The sequence below is a fragment of the Quercus suber genome, unplaced genomic scaffold, assembly GCF_002906115.3.
Source record: "Quercus suber isolate HL8 unplaced genomic scaffold, Cork oak 2.0 scaffold_7, whole genome shotgun sequence".
In the NCBI taxonomy this organism is placed as follows: Eukaryota; Viridiplantae; Streptophyta; class Magnoliopsida; order Fagales; family Fagaceae; genus Quercus; species Quercus suber.
Window position 1 is genome coordinate 2,049,972 of NW_027069473.1, and position 22,675 is coordinate 2,072,646.

Genomic DNA, 22,675 nt, shown 5'->3' on the forward strand with positions numbered 1-22,675 from the left:
CTTATTTTCATAAATTAAAATTAGCTAAGGCAACTCAATCTACTGGATTTCATCTAAATATACAATGGCGGCTCCAGGAATTTTTCCTAGGGTGTTTCTATAAGTTCCCAGGAATTTTTCCCAAGGTAGCAAAAGAATAAACAATAAACTATAAGTTCATTTGAAATATTAATAAAATTATTAATTATTGTTGTTTAGTTGTTTCATTAATTTTTTTGTCTTTTATAATGTAGGCGAAAACACCATTTTGGTCCCTACATTTTAGGATCATGGTCAATTTGGTCCCTACATTTTAGTAGCAGTCAATTTGGTCCTTATTATTTTTAAGTTAGAATCAATTTGGTCCCTACTGTTAACTTACTAACGGAAAATGCCTACGTGGCAAATGGTTTGTTTTGTGGGCGCACACGTGGCTAATATAATAATATATAATTATATATTTAAATATTTAAAAAGCCACCTAAGCATTTTAATTTAAAAAAAAAATCCATTTCAGAAAAAAACTGAAAGATTAACTGGAAAATGGAAAGTACAAAAATAAAGAAAATGATTTTTTTAATCTTTAATTTATTTTCTTTTCTTTTTCATCCTGGGACTTTCTTAGCTTAGATACAAAACATAATATCCAGCGATACAACAATACAACAATCCGAAACCAAACATTCTAGTAGCACTTTGATTTATTTTCTTCTTCACCTCTCTCTCTCTCATTCTGTCTCACACACAGAAGCAAAAATCCAAATCTATTTTTCCAATAACTGTGGCTGAGTATAGTAGAGCAAGAGGGGACATCGGTGGCTTCATGCGAGGATTCGACATTAGATGCCCAAGGGGAACTGTGGATGTGGAGTATGCCGCCGTAGACGACGCAAGGAGGAGAAGTGGGTCTCATCCATTCCGATAACTCACCGGAACATATCTACCTCCACTCACTTCGGGATGGGTGATTGGGATTAATAACTGTGGCTGAGTATAGTAGAGCAAGAGGGGACATCGGTGGCTTCATGCGAGGATTCGACATTAGATGCCCAAGGGGAACTGTGGATGTGGAGTATGCCGCCGTAGACGACGCAAGGAGGAGAAGTGGGTCTCATCCATTCCGATAACTCACCGGAACATATCTACCTCCACTCACTTCGGGATGGGTGATTGGGATTCGATATTGGCGAATAGATCTAGGCCTTGTGGTTTTGAATGCACTATTTGATTATAAATGGCAAAACCAACTTCTGGTGGTTGAGTTTTTCTACCTTCAATGGTTTGGATATTGATGGTGGCTGTAAATGGTTAAATATGGGGTGTTGATAGTTGTGAGAAGTTGCTAAGAAAATAGATAAAAAGAGAAGAATATGAAAGAAAATTGAGTCTGTGTGATTATTGTTTAGTTTTAGATTGTTGAGTTGCTAGGAATAGTGTTTGGAAGCTAAGAAAAGTTTTTAAGAATACAAAAGAAAATAAAAGGAACTGAGGATTGTTATAAAAAATAATATATTTTTTTCTTTCAATTAATTTTTTCGTTTTTTTTTTTACATGGATTTTTTAAAAATTAAAATGCTTAGGTGGCTTTTTAAATATTTAAATAAATAATTATATATTATTATATTAGCCACGTGTGCTCTAACAAGACAAATCATTTGCCACATAGGCATTTTCCGTTAGTAAGTTAACGGTAGGGACCAAATTGATTCCAACTTAAAAATAACAGGGACCAAATTGACTGCTCCTAAAATGTAGGGACCAAATTAACTATGACCCTAAAATGTAGGGATCAAAATAGTGTTTTCGCCTATAATGTATTGATTAATTAAATTATTAATTATTATTTATTAGTTGTTTTTCCCAATTAATTATTGGTTAATTAAATTATTGTTCATTAGTTGCACTAGCACATATCTCATGTGCATTTACTTCCCCCAATTCAAATATCCCACCTAGCCCCATGTGCCCATCCGCCCATCCACCCCCCACCCCACTCAATAGACAAGCCTCATGCCTGATGTCCCCTATCACAATAGCTAGCTGCCAATCAGAAAATTTCACAATCTTACATTAAAAGACAATTAATATCTCACCAACACCAATGATAAGATAAAGCCCAATTCAAAAAGTCAAAAAACAAGAGCAACGTTTGAATCATTGTGAAGAAGGCTATCAGTGCCTTGGCACAACTAATCATTAGCCTTACTCTTCTCTTCATACTGATTTAATTTTACCGCTCGGTAAATTTGCATGTTCTCTTCAGAAAACTAGAATTTGTTCCATTAATATTTTAAATTATTATTGAGAGAAAGAGAGAGAGATTCACTTGCTTGATAGCCTACAATTTTTGTTATGGAGAATAAAATTAAGGCCATACTAGTGGTAATATTGATTAAATGATAAAGTAATATAATCAATGAATTTAATGGGCTCAATTAATATTCTAACAATTTTGAAGGCAATGCCACCACACAGGAAAATGAAAAGTGAGATAACTTTCTATAATGTTTTTTGACTAGGTGAAAATGAAATTATTATAAAAACCAGACTTTTGCTTAAGGCATTGACCGGGTTATTTGGGTAACTTCCAAATTTGAAGGCCAAATTTGACTTTGTAAGAGAATGACAAAATTTGACTACAAACTTGATTGTAATCAATAGTTATAATTCTCACTAAAATACCTGCTATATTAATGAAAATTGAAATACATTTTGGTGAGAAATGCCAACACCCTGTATTCTCAAAACCACACCTTTTTTTTTTTTTTTTTGAAACTCTCGTGTATGACTCTCTCCTTCAATTTTGTCGCAAAATTAGCATCAAATTCCAATAAAACATTATGGGTTTGTCATTGGACCCTTAATGCTACAAGTATCTTGAGAGATTTAGAATCTATCCCAAAATTTCAAATAAAAAGATTTGTTTGCTTATGTTGTGAATTCGAACTCACTCCATAGAATCCATATGACATATCAAAGTTGACTATATCGATTATAATCATCTCTTTTTTTGGTAAGGGTAAGTGAGACTTTGTCTTATGTATTTGTTTTTTTTTTTTTAATCTTTTTTCTTGTTTAAGATTCAAACTTTAGAGCTCACAAATATATGTCCATTCGGTAAGAAATTTCTAATAACGTTATTTAAATTTTATAAAAATACGTATTGTAGTAATTGAATCATAATTTTTATTGTTTAAACAATATTTTGTCCGTAAAACTAAACCAAGAGAGAGAGAGAGAGGTCTAGAGTAGGGACACGTGCACGTGATCCTACATAACGATAAATAGATTATACAAGTCAGCGGTTAACCCGTGCAGCCTCGATCGATAATCGGAGTTCGCATAGGAAGACATTTGTGTGACTCACATCATACATTGTGTGTGTCTCTCTTGCGTGAGACTTGGTTAATGGTTGGTGTGGGATGTGGTTTGTGATCCACAGCAGGGACATTTATCTGTGGGAATAAATGCGAGCAGTTGAGGCATTAAAAGTTGCAATTGGAGAATTAAAGATAGCTATAAATGTCACAACCTTTCTTTTCATGTTGTCATAAGACTCATAAATGAATGAGTCTGACGCGGTCTACCATTTTAGCTGCCGCAGGGACGTTTATCTGTGGAAATAAATGTAAGCAGTTGAGGCATTAAATGTTGGAGTTGGAGAAATAAAGATAGCTATAAATGTCACACCCTTTCTTTTCATGTTGCCATAAGACTCACAAATGAATGAGTCTGGCACAGTTTACCATTTTAGCTGCTTGCGAGATTGATGAGTAACGTTATTTGTATTTTTTTAAAATATATATTAGGGAAGAGGTATTTAAAAATATATATAATATTGTTTAAAAATTAAAAGGTTTTGCTTAAATTAACATACAAAACATTCTCTTAATTACTTCGAGGACAACACTTTCCCTACTTTTAACTATCAATCATTTATTTTAATAATTACTAATTAGTACGACTCTAAATATTACTTAAAAAATGCTAACGAATGCCTTTAGAGTATTTTTTAATAATTCATTTAAAGAAAATTTTTATGAAAAAAGAAAAAAATAATAATTAATATTTTAACAGCTTTTTTCATTTCCAATAAAAATTGTGTTAAAATTTTTCTAAAATAGATTGTTAATCAATTTTCTAAGAGCACTCTTTAGCATAGCCCATATTACTTTTATGAAAAATATTAGTAAATGAGCAAGAGAGTTTGGTTTAGGAATACAAATTTTCTGTATCATTTTTTTGTTTCATTTTATGTTTTATCAATTATAATTTGTCATGTATTTGCTTAACTTTTCTTATAGAATAACTAAAGTTTTAACGAATGTCCTTAGAGTATTGTTTAATAATTCATTTAAAGAAAGTTTTTATGAGAAAAGAAAAAAAAAAACAATTAATATTTTGACAGCTTTTTTCATTTCCCATAAAAATTGTGTTAAAACTTTCCTAAAATGGATTGTTAATGAATTTTCTAAGAGCACTCTTTAACATGACCCATATTACTTTTATGAAAAATATTAGTAAATGCGCAAGGGAGTTTGGTTTAGGAATACAAATTTTCTGTATCATTTTTTTGTTTCATTTTATGTTTTATCAATTACAATTTGTCATGTATTTGCTTAACTTTCCTTATAGAATAACTAAAGTTTAAAATAAAAATAAATTAAATACATGACAAGTTATAATTGGTAGAACATAAAGTGAAACATAAAAAATGGTACAGATAATTTGTATTCATTTAGGGACTATTTTTAGAAATATTTTATGAAAAAAATAATAAAGCAATTAATTTTCTAACAAGTTTTTATATTTTCCATGAAAGTGTTGTTAAAAATTTTCTTAATATAGTTTATTAACCATTGTCCTAAAGGTACCTATTAACATGACCTTACTTTTATTCAATATCTAATTGGTAATTTCCTTTTCAAATGTGTTAATTTTAGTCATTAAAATTATGATTTTAGCTGAAAATGTGCTGCTCATAATAATATGGATTATAAGGATGAGTATATTCCATTTATCAAGGACCAAATTAATTAACACACAACCTATTTAGAGAACAAAGACATAATTTACCCAAAAAGAGCTTATAATTATGGTCAGTGCCCCTACACAATTAAACCTTGCATGTGTTATGATGTGTGAATACTTGGGCTCTTATTGAATTTGAATTTACGAATTCCCAATTGTAATGAATTTACGAATTCCCAATTGTGACGAGTCTTAAAGCCTTTCTAGTTTCTACTACTACGCCACCTTGTTACAAACGTTTGTGATCTTTCTCCATTATTATTTTCAATCCTTTTATTTTGGGTCATTATTGGGTACTCTTGGAGTATCATAAATGCGTATTCTCTCCTCTCATATAATTGTGGGTCCTACTAATTAAATTTATAGTTGGACTCACAATTTATGTGAGATGAGGGAATTCACATTTATGGTACTCTCGGAGTATTTAATAATTTTCCTTTTATTTTACCACAACAAACTTAAGAGATAAAAAAAAATTAAAAAAAAAAAAACACACACACACACACACACACATTTCCTATTCCTTCATTACATTAGAGGTGGCAAATGGGCTGGTTGGGTCATAAATGAGTTGGATGTGTAATTACGCTTTTATCTATTTATGACCTGTTTATATATAAATTAAATATCCATTACTAACTCAACGCATTTAATTAGTAACCCACCCATTTAACCTAATATAGCCCAAATATCTCTAAAATTACTTGAATACCCCCCTTAACCTCCAAAATTACCAAAATACCCTTAAATATCCAAAATGACCCAAATACCCCTACACTTCCAAAATTAACAATATACCCTTGGACATCCAAAATTACCCATGAAACCTCTAAAATTACCCAAATAGCCCCGATGTCTCTAAAATTACTAAATATGCTCAAAAACCATTAAAATTACCAAAATATCCCCAAAATCTCTAAAAAGAGAAAAATACTCATAAAACCTCAAAAATAACCACAATACCCCCGATATCTCTAAAATCACCAAATATGCTAAAAACCACTAAAATGACCAAAATACCCCCAAAATATCTAAAATTAGCAAAATACCCCCCAAAACCTCTAAAATGTTCAAAATATCCCCAAAACCTAAAAAATTACCAAAATAGCTCCCCAAAACTCAAAAATGACCAAAATACCCTCTAAACCAAAAAAAAAGACTAAAATACCCCCGAAACATAAAAATTACCAAAATAGTAAAGTTTCACAATGAGTAATAATAACAAAATAGTGAGTGATTTTCTTAGTTTTCCTATGCGATACATGGATTAATTCAAAATTTTACATAAAATAAATTTAAATTTTTACTAATATTATTGAGATTATCATAATAATTAGTGAGTCACTCAAAACTTTTTTTTTTTTAATACAAGATATAAATTCTACTCTAAGCTAATCTAAGTGTATATGTCATTCTAAAAAATAATTTAAGTGTATATGTGTGTGAAGCCTCCCTCTTAGAGACTTAAATCCTAATCCTAGCGCCCCCCCCACCCCCCCCCCCCCCCCCCCCCCCCCCTTCTACAAGAATTTCATACATGTGGAGTCATCATGCCAAGAATCCGCAGTGGTGTCACTCAAAACTTTTAAATTAACTAACGTGAGAGATGCATAAATTGAGCCACTTGACATAAAGACAATTTATATTAAAATACAAAATTATTATAGATAGTTAAAATAACATTAAATTTTATTTTTGGTAATAGAATTTTAAATTCTTTAAAACTTAAATATCAAAGTTTTACATAAATTAAACTATCTTAACAATTAATAAGATATCTAAAAATAATAATTAACAAAATAAATAGAATTTTAATTTTGAGTAAAAATTTCTATTCCTTAAAATATTGGCAATAGGTTTTTAGTTAAATTAAATTATTCTAATAATTTATAAAATAAGCTAATCTATATATATCTATATATATAATAATAGGTGAAGCTGAGAGAAAATTCAATTAGATTTCAATTGGATTCTCAATTTTGCGCCACTTGTCCTAACCAAAACTCAAAAAAAAATATATAATTAGATTATAAATTTAACTCCAATTTTGTGTCATGTATCTTATCTAAATTTTCTAATTTTTATGCCCAAATAAATGATGCATTAACATTTAACACGGAAGCTAAGAAAACTACAATGATAATGCTCATTGGCCTAAGCAAGAACATCTTACCTGCACACTTTTATGGAGATTATAAATTGAACCCCAATTTTGTGTCATGTATCTTATCTAAATTTTCTAATTTTTGTGCCCAAATAAATGATGCATTAACATTTAACATGGAAGCCAAGAAAACCACAATAATAATACTCATTGGCCTAAGCAAGAACATCTCAACTGTACACTTTTATGGGTGATCTCAATAGAGTCTAGAACTCTTCTAATCCCATGACCAGAACCAAGGAGTCCAACGAAAAAGACTATGAAAGTAAAACATCATCTCCTCCTAATTCCATATTGTAATCCCATGTCTTCTCCTCTCTCAACCTCTACCAATTAGATCCACACACTGCCCTCTCCTCCTCCTTACGGATTTCTCAGAGCAAGAACGGGTTTAAACACAATGTTCAATCCCACTTTTCCTTGCTTCACACTCTCATACATTAGCGCTTCTTTGGCGTCTCCAAGAAGATTCCAAGCTCAATGATCAGTTCTTATTTTTTAATAGTTTTTAAAGTGTCTGAATTAAGATTTTGTTAATTTGTTAGAAGTGGAGAAAAATATAATCATATATATTATATTAAGTTGAAGTTCAATTTTTGAATTCAAATCGAATTAAATTAATTTCTAATTATAGTTTAATTTTGTGCTATGTGTCCAATTTTATTTTTAAATGTTGGTGTTAAGTTACCTCCATTCATAATGCTCAATATGAAAACAATCTACCAAGATAAATATCTTATCATCATAATTGTTAATATTTCTGTGCGGAAGCACAGACTACATGCTAGTTTAATAAATTAATGAGAGTGTATAGCCATTTATGAATATGACAAAACAACGTGGCGACACCTTTTGGCTTGCTCCTGGATGCAAAATGAGGTTTTTTTTGAAACCTGATTTCACTGATTCCATTTGAAAAGACATCATTATGCACTTGGGGTGATTTTCTTTGCACAGTTGTGTCTTCTTTGCTTTGTCCCAACCCATTTTGTTCTCTTTCCGCCCTACAATTGTGTCAAAATAAGAATTTTCTTCTTGATTAATTTGTGCCTACCAACCATGGCTCTAATATCACTATTGGTCCCACATGTAGATGGCACTCCTTTTATGGGGTGATTACCATTGTTACAATATATTTTTAATGAGAAAATTATTTACGGAAAGAAATGAGAGTCCATCTATTTATTAACTCTCTCATGCCTCTTGGTAATAGACATATCCTTTCATGAATATATATGCCTTATCTAAAAGACATGATTGTTCAATAATACTAACTAACTAACATAATATTAATTAGGGTAAGTCACATATTTGGTCTCAAACTTTTACGTTATGTGTCAATTTGGTTTTTGATATTTTAAATGTGTCAATTTGGTCCATAATCTTTTAAATGCTTTAATTTGGTCCTTAACATTTTGGTATTGTGTCAAAATAGCCATTGTCGTTAAGTGATAGATGAAAAATGATAACATGACTAAAGAAAAAAATATATATTATTTTTATGCCATATAAATTGCCATGTGGACTGTCATATGGCCTAAATTAAAAAAACTAAAGTGACACATCAGCTATTACAATTTAGGTTTTATTATTTCATTTCAAATTTTAGAAGTAAAAACTTAAACAGAAATTATAATTAAAAAAGGAACAAAATTTCCCAATTTGCGTCTCCAAAACAAAAATCCTAAGCCTTTGTTTGGGAGGAGGGAATAAAATGGAATGAAAATGAATGAAAAGAATAATTTTAGAATATTATTTCATTTCCTTGTTTGGGAGTTTTAATGGAGAGAATGAAAAGTCAATTCCCTTCTTTGAGAGTTTAAGTGGGAGGGAATAGAATAGGTAGGAGGGAACACTCATTCCTCTATATTCCCTTCAAACTCCAAGTTTTCATTCCCCCCAAAATCGGGAGGAATGTGAGGAAATGAAATTAGATTTAATAATTTTTTTACTAAAACTCCCAAAATACCCCTATAAATTTAACCATTTATTTTAAAATGAGGGTCTTATAGTAATATCGTCATAAAATGATTCCATTCCATTTCCTCTATGTTACTCCCAAATAAGATTACTTACATTCCATTTATTTTATCAAGGTTACTTAATTCCATTTCATTCTATTCTTTTCCATTCCATTCCATTTCTTTCCATTCCCTTATGATCATTCCATTCCATTCCTTTATGAACTCTCAAATCAAGCACCTCAAGGAATCATCAATTCATCACCCACATAGCAACTCACGAAGGAATCATCAATCATCACTCCAAATACCTAAATCCAAAGCATGTAAACAATCACATTACACCATCAACCAAAATGTAATAATTCCAAAAACATAAGCAAAGAGGAAAAAAAAAATTGGACTATCTTCTGTCTCCTTCATCACCTCTTCAAACTTCAAAATTGGCCCAAACTCATCTTCTTCTTTATTATCCCCATTGTCATCACCACCATCTCCACCTTCTTCACCACTATGAAATCTCCCATTTATGCTTCCACCAAGCACATCCCCCATCACCATTCCCATCAATAACAGCTTTTATTTCAAACCCTCTTTCCAAAATCCTAATATCCTTCCCTCCAACATTACCACTATCCAGGACAGACCTCAGATTTCAAGAAAAGGAGGCCAAAGTATAAGAAGGAAAAAAATTCAAATAGGTATCCATATAGTACTAACAAACTATCAACCAAGTTCAATAAACAAAATTATTGTTTCTTAATACATTAAGATGCAATCATTTACCAACAAAGACAAAAAAAAAAAATACAAAATACAAAATACAAAATAATATTGTTTCTTAAGAGCATCAATTGTTGCAAAAAATAAAAAATAAAAAATAAAAAAATCACAAACTAAAACTTACTTTTGCTACTTTAATATAGTATTTGAAATGTTTCGTATAGTAGTGTTTTTTATATTTGGTGTTATAAATACTAAATATTTACCATTTAGAACACCTAATGCTAGTACTCTAATACTAGGCTATTTGAGATTTTTTATTTAAATTTTTTTTTTGGTTAAGTTTTTTAGTTGGGTGATTGCTAGTTGGGCTAAGCTAATTAAAAGAGAACGAGTCTAAGTTTTTGGAAGAGCGAGGTACAACTCTACTTTATTTATATATATATATATATTAGTAATTTTTTTAAGATTTTTTTTTTCTTTCGGCTAGGGGGCCTAAATATTTTTTTTTCCTTTTTTTCTTTGGGCCAAGGGGGAGCTCGAGCCCCCTTGGCCCCCCTGTGGGTCTGTCCCTACCACTATCACTATTATCTCCTTCTTTTGAAATTGTAACAAAGGCTACACCGGACTATAATTCACCAAGTGACATAACCACCACCCATTCACTAGCACAACCCTCTTATTGTTTTTCTACACAACACCGGCAAAGCTATACCACCTTGACTTGACTACTTCTTCCTCAATACGTCCTCGTTTCTCAAAAACCCTAGACTTAATGACCCACCAGCCATTACCAACACTCAGAGAGTTCAACAAACCATTATGCAGTTCCCACACCCAAAATTTGACGCGGCAATAGGCTTTAAAATAGCTAAGTTGTCACTTTAGTTTTTTAATTTAGGCCATGTGTTAGTTCACGTGGCAGTCTATATGACATAAAAGTAATATTTTATTTTTGCGTTAGTCGTGTTAGTATTTTTCATTCATCACCTAACTGCAGAGAATATTTTGACACAATATTAAAATATTAGGGACTAAATTGACACATTTGAAATGCTATAGACCAAATTGACATAGGTTAAAAATCAAATATGTAATTTACCATATTAATTAATTGACTCATACCAATGACACCCACCTAAAAAAAAGGGTACAACAATTAATGTGAGAGTACACCATATTATGGTTTGACCCATAACAACCGCAAACTATCTATAGGCACCACTACATTATTCTTTGTAAAATCAACAAGACATGTTAATGGTATTATTTCAAGGGTAATTATTGGGTACTCTCGTAGTACCATAAATGCGTACTCCCCTTTCTCACATAACTGTGGGTCCCACTAATTAAATTTATAGTGGGACCCACAATTCATATAAGAGAGGGGAATACGCATTTATGGTACTCCTGAAGTATTCAATAATTTTCCTTATTTCAATATGAAATTTGATATAAACAAACTAGACCTATAATAGAGAAATACTAAAGAATTCATTTCCCCATTTCTATTATAAGATACTACTAAACAATTGAAATACATGCTTTTGTACTCAAAACATATTAATCCTTCAACATCAACATGCTTTTGTACTCAATCAACATGGAATACAATCAAGACAATAAAAATTTCTAGAACTTCCTTTAGCCTAGAATCTCAAATACCTCGTTCAAACTCAAAACAATAAGCTGAAACAAAAAGCAACCATGTAAATATTTAGATTTTGTGTCTTGCCTCTTGAAATCTAAGGGTTGTGTGCTTTGTTCTTGAAAAAGAGAAAGAGGAAGAGAAAAAGTGTAGGATACAAAAATTGGTTGTGGGAATAGATGGCCATGAGAGTTGGAGGTGTGTGTAAAAAAGGGTGAGGTGTCAACCAAAGTTTTTTTTTTTTTAAAAAAAAAAAGGGGCGAGTCATGTTTTAAAGTATGTCACTCATGCTTTATGCTTCTGGATAAAATTACCCATTAATTATCATAAATTTCTATAAGATCAACAAACAATTTTGCAGTAAGACCTAATTCCTTTTAACATATTCCAAAGGTTTCCACTATTACTTTGTGGCTTTCTTAAATGAAAGCTGTGTAAATTTCTCTTTATAGATTCATAAAGGATAAAGTTAAGTGCATAGATCAATTATTGTGACAAGAACAACAGTAACATCACCAAAATATGAATGACAATTCAAATTACCTTTTAGGTTTATAGGTTTACCCTATAAACAAAGTATTAGAGGGTCTAGAGGGAAAACGGCTCAAACTGCAAGGTTAGCAGCATATTGTAACTATCTCAAAAAAATAAGATTCTTAACAACAACAAAAAAGTTTTTCAAAATAAAATAAATTAAGCAACACTATTTTGATGTGGGTGAAAAAGAAAGGAAGATAGAATTATAAAATTTAGATAATTAAATTGGTAGCTCTGATCAACCAAAGGATTTGGATTCCCACGTCAATAAGAGGAAAAAAAAAAAAAAAAAAAAAAAAAAAAAGAGCTTGATTTGAATTTCCACATCTTTACCATATATATAGACTAAAATCATTATCACCCCTATAATTACTAAAACTTGCACCTAGACAGATATTAATAATTACCAGAGACACATAATAAGACTTAATAAATACAAAGCTTATCAACAAAGAGTAACCGACCAAAATCACATTACCAAACTATCTCTTGAATGCTTACTTAAAAATAAGGTTAAAATGCAAAACACACCTTTCAAGTTTGTTTAGAATTCATTTTAGTCTTTTAACTTTGTTTTCATTTATTTTAGTTCTCCAAGTTTCAGATTTATTTAATTAAGACATTTTCGTCAACTTTTTAAAAAAAAAAATTTGAAAAATATTTTTCAATCATCAATTGAATTTTTTTAATTAAAAAATTTTGAAGAGAAATTTGAAAATTTGGAAAATTAATCACAACATAAAATAAAAGTTAATAGAAAAGCCTTAATTGAATAAATTTAAAAGTTAGAAGACTGAAATAAATTTTGATAAAACATAGAATGTGAGTTTTACATTTTAGCCTAAAAATGACATAATACGCTATCATACACTACATGTCTACATCACATTATTCCATGGCAAAACCAAGATCTCCCAAAGAAAAAGGTGGGAAAAGAAAAATGAAAAGCAAATATTACATTGATTTGGTGTAGGCAAACAAGTCCATTAAATATAGTAATATTATTAACAACCCCTCCCAAACCCTTAAACTAAAAGCAAAGGAAAATATAGAAATAGTGACAACATATGCATGGATTTAATTATTTACTGTGGAAACATATATATTGCCTTTCGATGTCCCCTCTAATTCACCCTTCTTCATGGTGGATGGCCAATTGCAAAATTCTTCATAAACCAATCATTTTTCTTCTTGGTAATTATTTTCCCACCAAAAACTCCAAATATAAATCCACATCCGTACCCCATCACAACTACTTTCCAGTCAAACTCAAATAGAGACACTGCATATTGATTTTCTACAAATATTGAAGGTGGAGGTGGTGGGTCCTTCAAATTGGCACATCTTTTGGACAATGGGCCTCCACACAATTCTACATTTCCATCAAATGAACTGTTTTGAAATGTGAGAAATTGTTTCCCTTGTGGTATAGGTCCTGTAAGATTATTATGAGACACGTTCAGGAAAGCAAGGAAGATGAGCTCCACTAGTTGTGGAGGAATCTCTCCAACTAGCATATTTTGAGAAAAATCCAGTGAGACAACGGGATAAAACCAGTAAGAATATTGTTGGAAAGGTTAAGCATGTGAAGCGCTTTTAGATTTCCCAAAATTTTTGGAATTTCTCCTTCAAACTTGTTGCCTGATAGATCAATGGCTACAAAGAAATCTTGGATTTGCTAATATTCTCTTTATGCCTTTGTTTGTCAACGTCATTGAGTAGGCATCTGACGTCATTAACCAACCATTGCTTGGATAATTTTGCTGACCATTTGCTTGCATATATGTTAAGTGACTTGCATCAAAGCTTTGCATGGCTTTCCAAATTTGGAAATATTCATATGGCAACTTACCACTAATATTATTGTTCGAGACATCAATAACTTGTAATTTTGGGAACCTTTGAATTGTATCAGGTTTTCCAATAAAATCATGGATTCCATTTGATTACAAAATGAGAACCCTTAGCTCAGGAAGAATGCCCAACCAAGAGGGGAAAATATCAATTATATGATTGTTTCCAATATCAAGAACTTCCAATGTTGTACAATTAGCCAATGACCTTGGTAAAGGCCCCTCAAAACGATTTTGACTCAATCTGATCATCCCCAATTCGCATCCTTCCATGAATATTTGAGGAATGCTGTTATGAAAGTTGTTGTATCGGAGATTAAGAACGGAAAGGTTTCTCAAGTCTCCTAAACAATGGGGAAGGAAGCCACTCAAGTTGTTGTATGAAACATCAAGATAAGAAAGAGAACTTAGTTCACAAATCATTTGAGAGATGTCTCCAGTAAGCATGTTGTTAGAGATAGAATATGAAATGATGGATGGAGGTGGAATTGGAAGTGCCCCTTGAAGCTTGTTGTTTGAAAAGTCCAAAATTTGCAGACTACGCCAAGGGAAAGCATTTGGGGTTTGATCAAAACCTGTGAGTGAGTTTCCTGACATGCTTAAAGTCAAGAGAGTGTTTGTACTCAAGTTAGAGATCCATTTTGGTATTTGGCCATGAATGTTGTTTTGAAAAAGTTCCAAAATTTCCAACTAATCTTGGTTTCGAAGGTACTTTGGGAAGTCACTTAAGTAACAAGAACCCAGTCCTAATACCTTAAATTTTTGGAAGGTAGAATTGGTACTAGGATCAATAACCAATGAAAGATTGTTATAAGATAAATTGAGTTTGGAGAGGTTATTGAGCTTTCGAAACAAGTCAAATTCTATTATGCCACTCAAGTTATTTGAATACAATTCTAAAATTTGAAGATTCAAAAGGCTAGAAATAGATGTCGGAATTGGACCACACAATTTATTGTGTGGAAGCCATAGAGTATTTAGTTAGGTGAGGTTTTTTTAATAGTGATTGTGTGGTTTTGTGTGTGGTTTTTTTAATAGTGATTGTTTATCACTAATAGTAGAACATTCAATCACTTTTCCTTTTTTTTTAGAATGAGTCAACCACTTAAGATTCAAGTAATCCTTTTTTCTTTTTAAATTAAGGGCTTAAAAATGATTAAGGTTTAGGTAATTTGGTTAGTTAGTTTTTGTTTTGGGTATATAAGTAGAGAGAATATTTGGTGCACAATGTAAAGTCACATTCTACTATGGTTTAATTTTAAATCATCTATAAGACACACGCATATACACTTGCCCACACCATGTCTTAATGTCGCACTATCGATGAGTAGAAGACAGTCAAAGAGTTGAGTATACTTTTATTTCATAGTATGAAATATGTGAACACAACACAAATTAGTTGATTTTCATAGTCCCGTTACTCTTTTGCATTTATTTTTGGTTTCATGATTTAAAAAAATAATAATCTTACCTTAAGAAGGCTACAAATATATTGTGAAGCTACTAAACCAATTTTTAATATCTCAAAATATATATGTTTATTTACTCTAATTTAGTTTACTTTTTCTCTATAATTTATGTACAACATTATTCAAAACTGTTTTACATAAAATGTCACAAAATTATCCGTGCATCGCACGGGCAACTTACTAGTTATGTATAGTTACGTTAAACCATCCCAAAAATTATTAAAATTCTCTCAATAGATCTTCTCTTTTTCTTAAAATTTTTACAAACCTATCCCCATTTCACCAATAAAATAAAATTGCAAACCCATAAACAGCAGGTTGACAAATTGGAATTGTTTAAAATTTGTAGATGTCTAACATAATAAGATTTTCTACAATTATATTCATTACTTGTGTCCTGCTCTATAACATTAATTTGGTCCATATGATGCTGATGTTGTGAAAACTAGTTTGAGCTTTTTTTTTTCTTTTTCTTTTTTTGGTTGGACTTCAAGGAGAGAATCACACACTCTCAATAAGGCACATTCACAAATAAAAGTGACCACAAAAGTAGAATAGGACCAAATTTAAGCAAAAATGAGGAAATGATTACAACTTTTTGTCACCCATTTTTTCACACTTCTCCATGTTGTACAAGAGGATTTGCCATCAAAGTTATAAACTGTTGCTCTAACTTATTTTGTAATATTGTCTTTGTTGAAATGTTCTTTAAGTTAAAAATATTAGCCATACCCAAGCATATCAATAGGCTTGGCACAATTCATATATACAATGGTTCCATTTTGAGTAAAACACCCTGAAATCCAAATTAAATTCCAATATTATGCATTCAGTGTTTCTCTTTTAAATCTTCATGGTTAAACTTAGTAAATTTCACACCAAATGAAAAGATCTTTGTAACTTTGGACATCTTGTTCTGAAAACCAATGAAGTTATCTCCACAGAACATATATACGCAGTTAACTTTTTGTATATTAATTTCAGAAACCACTTGAAAGAAAAAGTTAAAGGAGATGGTAGTGATTTCATCACAAGTTCTGGACAATAACAATTTGTGTAATATTATATATGATCTTCTTTTTTGTAATAATTTTATAGTGCATACATTATGTTCAATTGTTCAAACAAAAAAAAAAAAATAGTAATGTAGAGTAGACTTAGAGTAACTCAATCCTATGTTGTAATGGAATATTTGTACACTTGCTTCAAATAGTTTGGGGTTTTAACGACCATCAATTTTAGAAAATGTTATATCATTTATAGAATTAGATGCTGCACTAGTTGATCTGTCTGTACTATTGTAAGTACCCTTCAAAATAAATGCAGGCTGTTTTGGAGAAGGAAGAGGAGTGTCATTACCCAACATAAAAACAATAGTTGACATGGTTGGCCGGTCTTTTGCATGTTCTTGCACACACAAAAGTCCAATTTGCATGCATCTTGAAACTTCATTAGCAGTGTATGTCTCATCTAGTAACGGGTCGACTATTTTCATGGAATTGTCTTCTCTCCATAGGTCCCAAACCTGAGACAAGATATTAATCATATTAGGCTCAACAATATAGGCTTAATTTTGGAGTCATTGTTTGCACATGTACTTACATGTCCAATCAAATTTGAGGAAGGGCCATCATGATGGTAAGTACCATTCCTTTTCCCAGTAATGATCTCCAGTAGCAATACCCCAAAGCTATATACATCAGACTTTATTGAAAAAAGTCCTTGCATTGCATATTCAGGTGACATATAACCACTGTCATAGTACAATGAAAAGGAAGATATTGAACCTCAACATAAAATGATCAAAGATAGCCCTTTGGGCACTAACATACATGTAAAATTTGAAGTATCACAATATGGAAGCAAATTACAAAGATATCCTTAGTATTTTTTTCTTACATGGGCCTGTATTTTGTACTCTCCTTAGATGTAAAAATGGTAGTCAAGCAATCAATTAAAAAAGTATATCTTTGTTTTCTAGCATACTTACTATGTTCCAACGATGCAATTTGTATTAGCTTCCATTTGGTCCCCTCCAACAATTTTAGCCATACCAAAATCTGAAATTTTTGGATTCAGTGCATTGTCAAGTAGAATATTGCTGGCCTTTAAATCTCTATGGATAATTCTTAATCTTGAGTCTTGATGAAGATATAAGATCCCTCGACCAATTCCGCAAATAATCTCAAATCGCTTTTTCCAATCTAAACATGACCTTTTTGTTTCATCTAAATGAAGAAATGACAACTTGGATTAGATTATATTGCATTCATGCTATTTTACTTATGTATATATCCTACTATTTGGAACTGATATATTTGTAATGGGAGGATCGTTTTCTAGCGATGATGGGTGAGGTTAATGTGAAAGAGAAGACATACCAAAAATGAAAAAGTCCAAACTTTTATTTGGCAAGTACTCATAGATCAACATCTTCTCTTCTTTGTGAATGCAACAACCTAAAATTCTCACAAGGTTCCTATGTTGGAGTTTAGCAATTAGTGCAGATTCCATTTTGAATTGTTCTATTCCTTGTCCAGAGCATTTTGATAGTCTTTTTACTGCTATTTCCATTCCATTTTGTAGCAAACCCTGCAATTAAAGTCCAATATCATTTTGTCATTGTGCACAATTGTTGAAAGAAACTCAACTTGGTGAATTATTTGGGGAAGCCCAATTGTACACAACAAATTCATACTCAATAAGTACCTGTAAACATTTATGATGGAATTTATGATGCATAAACACACTTGAAATGAGATTATGCAAATTCTGGGACTTGTTCAATGAGACTACCTTATAAACTGGGCCAAAACCACCTTGGCTAAGCTTGTTAGCAATAGAGAAGTTATCTGTAGCTGCAATAATGGTTCTTAGATCAAATAATGGCAAATTTGAATTTCTTCTAGTTCCATCGAGGTCCCTTCTACTTGGAGAGTCTTCGAAGTATTGTAAAGTGGAGTCAGCACTATATGAATATGTGTTATGCCTCTTCTCTATAATAAAACAAGTAATTAATAATGCTAGTAACCATATTTGTCCAATTAGGAATTCTCACACAAAAGCCTAATTTAATAAAACTGAGAAACACACTAAAATAAAATAATGAAACAGAGGAAAATAAGAGGAAAAATTGAAGTTTACAATTTTCTATTTATCATTGACAGGAAATCCCATTTGGTTAAAATGCAAAGAGGTAAGGGTTTATGGGTGATGAAAGTTCTTCAGACCTACTGATGGGGCTGGAGAAAATCTTAAGATTTCAGGGAATTGGTTGGGCCATTCATCAAGCTTTTAGTTGAAAGGGTGAAAAAATTATCCATGTGACATGATAATTGACACCCTGAAGGTGTTTTGATCCCTAACTTTGTCCAAAAGGGGGTGTATGATACTGAAATTTCTGAGTTTGCAAAAGTATCCAGTATTTTGAAAGAAATGCAGTAGCCTTGGAAACCTATCAAATCAAAAGATACTACACTACAAGCTTATTTTCATCAATTAAAATAGCTAAGACAACTCAATGTACCAGATTTCATCTAAATATGGAAAAGTCACATGAATTTCAACCTGGAGTGAAATAAGAAACAAGATGGACACAGTTGAATGGTGGAAAGTGGTGTGGTCTAAAGCAGCTGCTTCTAAGCATTCCTTAATGCTTTGTCTATGTTTGGCAGTGAAGGACAAATTGCAGTTTAGAGTAGAATTAAATAAGAAACATGTATGTCTCAATGAATGGTAGAAACTGGTATGGTCTAAAGCAGCTTTTCCCAACAAGTCCTCCATATCTTGGCTAGAAGTGAAGGACAGGTTTCCCTCCCAAGAAAGGCTTGTAAAAGGGGGTACAATGGTGCTCATGTATTTTTTCTGTAGAAGTCAAAAGGGATTTTTGATCATGTCATCTTCGAGATCGAGTGTTCTTTCTTTTGAATTTGACATTTGGGTATGATACACATAAGAATGTGCAAATGGAATGAGCTAATGCATTTATTCGTAGGCTGAAAGGCAAGAAGTTTAAGAATAGCATTTGAAAATTTTCCTTGACCACTTCAGTATACCATCTTTGGATCCAAAGAAATGATTATGAGGATAATAACAAAATATATCCAGCTCTTTTTCATTTTTTTTCTTTTATCAACTTCTACGCTTGAAAAATATATCAAGTTCCATTCCATTTTATTCAATTTTATTTCATGATTTACATATTCTACCTATTCTTTTATAAACTTTGAAACATAGTGTTGGAGTAATCTTGGGAGCATTTGTTCACTGGCCTTAGAAGTATAAAAATAGGTTTAAAAAAATTGCTCTAAACTTCCTTACCTTTCTTCTTCTTCATTACAAAACAATACACAACTGAGACTATAAGAAGAAACATTACAGCAACAGAAACTCCCAGAATTGCTAGCATCCTCTTTTTCTGAGTAAAACCATTTTTCTTAGCATATTGAGCTGAGTAAAAAAAAAAAAATTATTCAAATGACATCATAAATTTCAGAAGTTGATTGAACATAAATATTTTTTGATGCAGTTGAGTAGGGATGAAACAATGGGTTTAAGGAAAATATGTGATTTTAATTTTTTTTTTTTAAAGAGAGAATGCGTTTCTCATTTTGAGGTCCAACGTATCAAAAGAAAAAAACAAAAAGACAAACATGTTCTCACAACAATGTCATGTCCATATGTGATTCTCTTTTTTGAGGCCAAAAACGTGTTAAAAGAAGAAACGAAAAACAAAAATTGCAAACCTATTTTTGTAACAACAATGTCATCTGCCAAGAGAGTATTTCTTATTAATATAAGTAGAATCACATTTCAAATTCTCTCTCTCTTCTATTATTGTAACTATATAAAAATAAAATAACACAAGTATTACATAGTAGGACCTACTACGAGTGATAAATTTAATTGTAGAAATCTTTTGTTGTTAGGTGTATACAACTCTTAAATAATTTCGACTTCTCCACACATCATTTGAGTTTTGAATTATATGAAATAAATAAGGCAACATTGTGAAAATTTTGATATTTTTAGATCATTTAAAAAAAAAAACCATATATAATTTCTTTCCCATATGGAATGTAATACTCATTTAGATTTGTAATATGAAATAGATCTATTTTAAATAGAGAAAATCATTTTTCAATAGTATGACCTAAATCAACTTTAAGGTTAGTACCATACGGCAAATTAGATGTTGAACTAGTATTCTGCATAAATTTCAGACTAATATAATACGATAGACATGAACTTTGACTAATACTCTATTTGTTTTGAAGTAAAATAAATAAAAATTTCAGATATTTAATATGACAAATAAATATTTTCAACTAAACAAACAAAATCAGTAGCTTAGTCACCAGAATTGCTGGTGTAGGAGGTCTAGTGACCAGACTGTCATAATTGTAGCTTGAACGACAACCGGACAGAGGGCAACTGCTGCCAGAGTGATGTCTCTGGCCACCAAAATGGTGGCTTCGGTTATCAAACCTCTAGCAAATAGCTTTAGTGACTGGATTGCCAGCATCGGTTGCTAGAGTGATGGCTCTAGCTACCAGAATGTTGGCGCTGATCATCGGAGTGGTGGCTCTAACCACCGAACTACCGACGTCGTCTGCCTAGCTCACCGAACTGGTGTCGCAGCCACCAAATGTAGTGAGAAAAGTCATTGTGTATTTTCATAAAATGTTTTACCAAATTTTTAAAGAAAAAAGATTTAAGAGTACCTAATACAACTGCATCCACACGTATGTATAAATCTTGTCCTAAATCAGGAAATATTCTTGTGTCCACCAAGTTCCCATGCCATGTCAAGCAACCAATCCCTCCCTCACTCACATTTGCACTTGCGTAAGCCATACAAGAACAATTCCTCAAACACTTTTGCTCACACTCTTTCATACTCAAACTCAAGTCCGCACGTGCTATTGAAGTATCCGGCACCTTCATATGTGCCAACTTCACGAACCCTTCTCCGTTGTTGCACAGACACTCCTTGTTTTTCCCTCATGCAATCACGAGATGACTTGGGTTCAAATCCAGGAAAGCACTTACACTCAAAAATGACCAAATTTTGTGAGTCACAATAACTATTTGGACCGCAATTCAAATACTGATCGCACGGCCCTTGTGGGGCGGACCAATATTCGACCCATGTAGTCTCCTGCCATAAGGACCGTTCCACAATTCCTGATTCATCCACCACCATTTTAACAATAACTTTGGTGGGTAAATTTGGAATAATACTGTACATAAAGGTGCTTTCATCTTGATTATTCACAAAGCTAACTTTGAAGTACTCTGATAAGATTCTGGGTACACCGCTCCAAGTAACGCCATTCCAAAATCCCATACGCCATAATAGAGTCTGATCCATGTATAAGCTCACCTGAGGGTACCCAGTTGGAACCATTCGAAATGAATGGTTGCCAATTCCCGGGTCATCTTTGGACTTCCAAGATGTTAGGAACCGGTTCAACCCGGTCCGCCGGTCCAGCCCAAGTTTCATAAGCGGAAGCAGAGTATTGGTGGGATAATCAAAACTTTGCCATGTAACACGTTGGCTGTCTTGTTGAACCAAAACAAGATTTCCCATATCCAAGAGCTTAGCCATAGAATTATTTGTGGATGAGCCAGAAAAAGAAACATTGGTGGACCAAATAGGAGTGGTTTGGTTTTGGGTGTGAAGTACAAGGTTTCCCTTACCGTTGATGGAGAGGACTCCGGAGGAATCCTTGAGAGGAGTGTCTCTGTTTGCAACCCACGCAACTGTTTGTTCGGTGATTTGGTTATACCAAATTCCAACGTAGCGGTAACTGGAACTGCCGGGGCTGAAAAACCCAAGTGCAAAGGTTTTCTGGTTTGAGCGTAGAAGTTGACCATCCTTAAGGGGTTGGTCTGGTGTTATGGTGTCAAGGGAAGTGCAGATTGGGCAAACAAGAAGAAGGGTGAGAAGAAACAATGATGTATTCCCTTTAGCAGGATTCATCATTTTTTCTCATGAAGAGTACAGTAATAGGACTTGTGACTGACTGGCTAGTATTAACTATAGAGAGCTTGATAGCTGTATAAAAAAAAGCAGTTCTTCTTCTTTTACAAATAAAGTTAAATGAGTTATTGGACATATGCAAGCTGCCGTCCACTTGTCAAGGACCCACACACTCAAATCACGTTTACCTTGAAAACCCGTTCACATTAGTGAAAGATGAGTCATGCTATGGCATCGAAATATCTATGCCATCTTAGAATGACTAACGAAAATAGATTTTTAAGGCTTGCCCCTTCCGCTTATACCTAAATGCACTTCTAAACTT

General features: G+C 32.2%; 2 protein-coding genes across 2 annotated transcripts; both read right to left on the reverse strand.

Moving 5' to 3' along the window:
- Positions 1-13,182: 13,182 nt before the first annotated feature.
- On the reverse strand, positions 13,183-13,560 carry LOC112008628 (putative receptor like protein 25). Its single transcript, XM_024040963.1, has one exon. The coding sequence runs from the start codon at positions 13,558-13,560 to the stop codon at positions 13,183-13,185; it is 378 nt and encodes a 125-aa protein (XP_023896731.1).
- Positions 13,561-16,522: 2,962 nt separating this feature from the next.
- On the reverse strand, positions 16,523-22,412 carry LOC112019770 (G-type lectin S-receptor-like serine/threonine-protein kinase RKS1). The gene is given in 8 exon segments (XM_024052292.2): positions 16,523-16,890; positions 16,968-17,118; positions 17,356-17,593; positions 17,747-17,957; positions 18,162-18,361; positions 19,686-19,814; positions 21,089-21,305; positions 21,307-22,412. Coding segments are annotated over 8 exon segments (2,496 nt in total). The 5' UTR covers positions 22,354-22,412; the 3' UTR covers positions 16,523-16,587.
- Positions 22,413-22,675: the final 263 nt, after the last annotated feature.

What these genes read in the sequence shown, in the direction of transcription:
- LOC112008628 (XM_024040963.1), bottom strand. Translation starts at nt 13,560, where the DNA reads ATGCTAGTTGGAGAGATTCCTCCACAACTAGTGGAGCTCATCTTCCTT.